This window comes from Tupaia chinensis, unplaced genomic scaffold (assembly GCF_000334495.1).
Source record: "Tupaia chinensis unplaced genomic scaffold, TupChi_1.0 Scaffold000063_1, whole genome shotgun sequence".
Classification (NCBI taxonomy): domain Eukaryota; kingdom Metazoa; phylum Chordata; class Mammalia; order Scandentia; family Tupaiidae; genus Tupaia; species Tupaia belangeri.
Genome location: NW_006159521.1, coordinates 313525 through 317999, shown reverse-complemented (window position 1 = coordinate 317999; position 4475 = coordinate 313525). Strand labels below are relative to the sequence as shown.

At 59.3% G+C, this 4475-nt stretch overlaps 1 protein-coding gene across 1 annotated transcript in view; it reads left to right on the top strand.

The window, feature by feature from the left end:
• Positions 1 to 3431: 3431 nt before the first annotated feature.
• Positions 3432 to 4475, top strand: part of KBTBD13 (kelch repeat and BTB domain containing 13) — a 3451-nt gene continuing 2407 nt past the window's right edge. Inside the window, exons 1-2 of the mRNA XM_027766033.1 lie at positions 3432 to 3461; positions 3662 to 4475. The exon at positions 3662 to 4475 is cut by the window's right edge and continues 2407 nt beyond it. Of these exons, the coding sequence (XP_027621834.1) occupies positions 3432 to 3461; positions 3662 to 4475 (844 nt within the window). The remainder of the gene's footprint in view (positions 3462 to 3661) is intronic.

Genomic DNA, 4475 nt, shown 5'->3' with positions numbered 1-4475 from the left:
CTAGAACAAAAACCTCCCCCCCCCCCCAAAAAAAAGGAAGAGTTTTTCTGCTAAGGCAAGTAGTCCAACTCTTTCGACTTATTTCTCCCAACCAAGGCTCTCACCAGGGGCCCCTGGACACTCAAATGCAGAGGATCTGGCCCAGAGCCCAGTGGCGGGCACGTGCGGATGCTCAGTAGATTCCCCTGCAGTGAGCGAGTGGGGCGCATACCGGTCTAGACACAGCCCTGTGAGATTTCTCGATGGTGGGTCCCACCCTTGCCACCCGCCCTAGGAGCCGTTTCCCATCAAGCTATGCTAGAACTCCTCCGTGATGTTGCTGTCTCCCCACATGACAGCCACTTCTGTGGTTGTTCAATGATAAATTCAGATGTCCGAGTCCAGCGGAAGCTCAGAAGTGAGACGCAAACCTCACTTCCAGATGAAGTCGGGGCCTGGAGTCAGGCTTTGGCAAGGCAGTGGGCGTGCTGGAATCAGAGCCAGGCAAGGGTCCCGACTCCAGGTCTAGTGCTCTTTCTTCTCCAGATCCAGGCAGTGCAAGCCACTCACTACACAGTGTGCGCAGCGATGTGGGCGAGGGCCAGAGCACCTCCCTCAGACTACAAGGGCAGGGGCTCTCCCAGAACAGGGGATCGCAGAGGCTGGAGGCTCCCTGGGGCAGGGGCAGTCATCACTATCAGACTGGGACTCCCACAAGTTAGGGCTTGGGAGTCCACTTAAAGACCCCCACTGTGTGCTGATCATTGGGAATTCAGAGAAGAGCAAACCCAAGTCTGTGCTCTGAAAGAGCTCAGGGTCTGATAGACTCCTTTCCTGGCCCCCACCCCCAATCTCACACAGAGCCGGGGATGCACAATGGAGAGGGAGGTTGGTGCTGGGTCGGGCAGGGCCTGGGAACTCTGTGGGCTGGCCACAGCCAGTATCCTGGCTTGTCCTCTCCAAATCCCAGAGGGACACTCAGTGTCTGGGAGGAGGAAACTCTCTCCAGCTGCAGACAACACCCCACTGGGGTATTGGGGGTGGAGCCTCTGCCTAGCCACAAATCCATGACCCCCCACCTGGTTGACCCTCTCCCCTTTGCCTGGACACTGAAGATAGAATCTGGGTGTGTATGAAGCTCAACTCATTCAAGCCAGGGCTGACTTCAGAAAAATCGACCCTGTGAACAAACTTCACAGTGAGGAAACTTCATCCTGGTGTCTCAAACAGGCCATTGGGAAGGGGACGGTGGCCCTAGGCCTGCACAGCAGCTCAGGCCCTGGAGTCAGCCTGTCCCCAGTCTCATAAACTGGCTGTTTCCCTCCCCTGGGGCAAGGTTCCTGCAGGTGGGGAGAGGCACTGAGCTTGGCTGCAGGACAGGGAGAAAGCCTTCACGTCCCTAAGCCTGCCTTCCTTCGTCTGTGAAATGGGACCAGTCAGATACCTTTCCCTAAGCCCGCCAGCACTGCAGAGCCCACTTGTCCCCAAGAAGGGGTTGTCATGGCTGCTGCCTGGACTTCCAGGCCCTTTCTGTCATGTCTGGCCTCAGGGAAGGAGAGAAGCTGGCAGAGGGCCTGGGATAGTATTCACGGGGGCTCCTCTCCACCACCCCCATCTCCTCCTCCTCTTCCTGTCTGGTCCCTGGGGCAGTGTCAGAATATTTCTGGCTGTTTCCTCCAGGCCTCTGGCTTCCCAGGCTCACACAAGTGGTCCCCACATTCCAGCCCCACTTTGAAGGCATGAACAGGGGAGGGAGCGTTTCCTAGCTGGGAGGCTACTCATGTCCTGCAGAGTCATACGTGAGGGTTCATGGATATGTGTGTCCTGAGGCGGGGCGTTCCCCTGACCTCCTCCCTCCCCATCCTCCTGAACATGGCCTACATACCAGCGAGGGCCAGCTGAGCATCTCCTGAACGTCAGACACCAGTCTATATGGGTCTGAGCCTCAGTTTCCCCATCTGTAAAAGAAGGTGGCAGGAGAAGAAAATCACTAAGCTCCCTTTCTCTTGCCATTATGGGGCCAAGGATCTTAGCTGGTCACCCAGGAAAGTTCTGTGCAGTGAATTAAGTGCCACAGGGTGGGCAGCAGGAGGCCTGGGGTTGTCTGTCCCAAGTTACAAAACCCTGGGCAAGGGGCCAGCAGGTGGTGTGGTGGTTAAGGCGCTGGACTCCCCCATGGCTGACTGCAGCTTGAGTCCTAGACCTGGTGGCTTGCTTTGTCACTTTCTGTGTCTCTCTCTGGTCAAACTAAAATAATAATAATAAATGAATATAATAACTCTTAAACAAACAAACAAACAAACAAACAAACCTGGGAGCGCCGGCGCCTCTCAGCCCCAAGTCTTTTCTGTAAATGAAAGGGTTCAACCATACGAGCCTGAGGTGCCTCCAACTTTGACCTCCTGGTAGAAGGCAGCTGCTCGGCACATGTAGCACAGGGGGGCAGCAGAGCCCAGTGGTTATGGGCACACACGCTAGTGTCAGGCTGGCTGCTTTCTAGTCCTAGGTCTGCCACTCTCTGGCCATGTGACTGTTAGTGCCACAATCTATCTATTAAATGGGACCATTAATAATATCTAAATCATGGCACTGGTGTAAAGCAACAAAAGAGCTATCTATTAAATCGGGGAACAATAGCTCCTACTCATAGGAGAGCTGCAAGAATGACAGGTGTCAACGTAACCTGCTTGTAACGCGCGGCCATTTCAGCTTCAGCTCTCACTACTTTAACAAGCCCTTCCTCACATCCGCAGGCATATATGGAGCCTCACTGGCTCCACACGGCTCCTCCCAAAGTCTAGAGCCACATAGTCCTGGGGGAGCAGGCTACTGGGGAATAGCCTCGCATTCCCGTCCCAAATCAGGGAATAGGTCCACACACCAGGGCTTCCTGATGCTCACCTGCAAAGCAGGGCTGCTTCGTTTCCATTTTACAGAGAATGCTGAGGCCCAGAGACCGGACTAGCCCAAAGCCAAGGGCAGAGGTCAGGCCAAATTAGAACCCTGTCTTGGACCCTAGCCTGGCTGACGAGGTGGGCTGGGTGTGGCTCCTGTTGTTGCACCATCCCAGCTGAGTGACCTTGAGCAAGCCACTTAAACTCTCTAAGCCTCATTGGCAACACTTCGCAGATATTGTCCCCATACTAGGAGCATTCGGTGCGCTGGCGCGGGGTAAAGGAGCTCTGCTCCTGGGCAGCCCTCACATGCCGGCATGCTGTAGGGCTCGGGACAGGGTTATCACTATTTCTCCATCGGAAGTGAGTGACCACACGGGTCTGCAGATGCCCTCTGGGCCTCAGGCCATCCAGCCTGCCGGCCATCTCATCACATGAGCTGCACTATCTTTAGCCAGCGAGATATTTATATCTCCTGAGTGAGGTTTTCGCTTCGGGGGAGCCCCAGAGTCGGTGGCCGGTGAACCCAGGCCCTCGGAGGCGGCTGCTCGGCCCGCCATGCCCAGGGGCCCAGAAGCTCCCGTGCAGGTCTGGGTGGCCGGCCAGCTCTTCCAGGTGGAACAGGCCCTGCTGGTGGAGCACTGCGGCTTCTTCCGCGGCCTCTTCCGCTCCGGCATGCGGGAGGCGCGCGCGGCCGAGGTGCGCCTAGGCGTGCTGAGCGCCGGCGGTTTCCGTGCCACACTGCAGGTGCTGCGCGGAGAGCGGCCGGCGCTGGTGGCCGCGTGCAGGTCTGGGTGGCCGGCCAGCTCTTCCAGGTGGAACAGGCCCTGCTGGTGGAGCACTGCGGCTTCTTCCGCGGCCTCTTCCGCTCCGGCATGCGGGAGGCGCGCGCGGCCGAGGTGCGCCTAGGCGTGCTGAGCGCCGGCGGTTTCCGTGCCACACTGCAGGTGCTGCGCGGAGAGCGGCCGGCGCTGGTGGCCGCCGACGAGCTGCTGCAGGCCGTGGAGTGCGCCGCCTTCCTGCAGGTGCCGGCGCTGGCGCGCTTCTTGGAGCACAGCCTCACGTCGGACAACTGCGCGCTCCTGTGCGACTCCGCTGCCGCCTTCGGCCTGCACGACGTGTTCCACAGCGCCGCGCTCTTCATCCGCGATGGCCCGCGTGAGCTGGCGGCTGAGCTGGCGCTGCCCGAGGCCCGCGCCTACGTGGCCGCGCTGCGGCCCAGCAGCTACGTGGCCCTGAGCACGCACACGCCTGCGCCTGGCTTCCTGGAGGACGCGTCGCGCACGCTGTGCTACCTGGATGAGGAGGAGGACGCGTGGCACACGCTAGCCGTGTTGCCCCTGGAGGCCAGCACGATGCTAGCAGGCGTGGCCACGCTGGGCAACAAGTTGTACATCGTGGGGGGCGTGCGCGGCCCCAGCAAGGAGGTGGTGGAGCTGGGCTTCTGCTACGACCCCAATGGCGGCACGTGGCGCGAATTCTCCAGTCCGCACCAGCCGCGCTACGACACAGCGCTGGTCGGTTTCGACGACCACCTCTACGCCATCGGAGGCGAGTTCCAGAGGATGCCCATGAGCTCCGTGGAGCGCTACGACCCAGCCG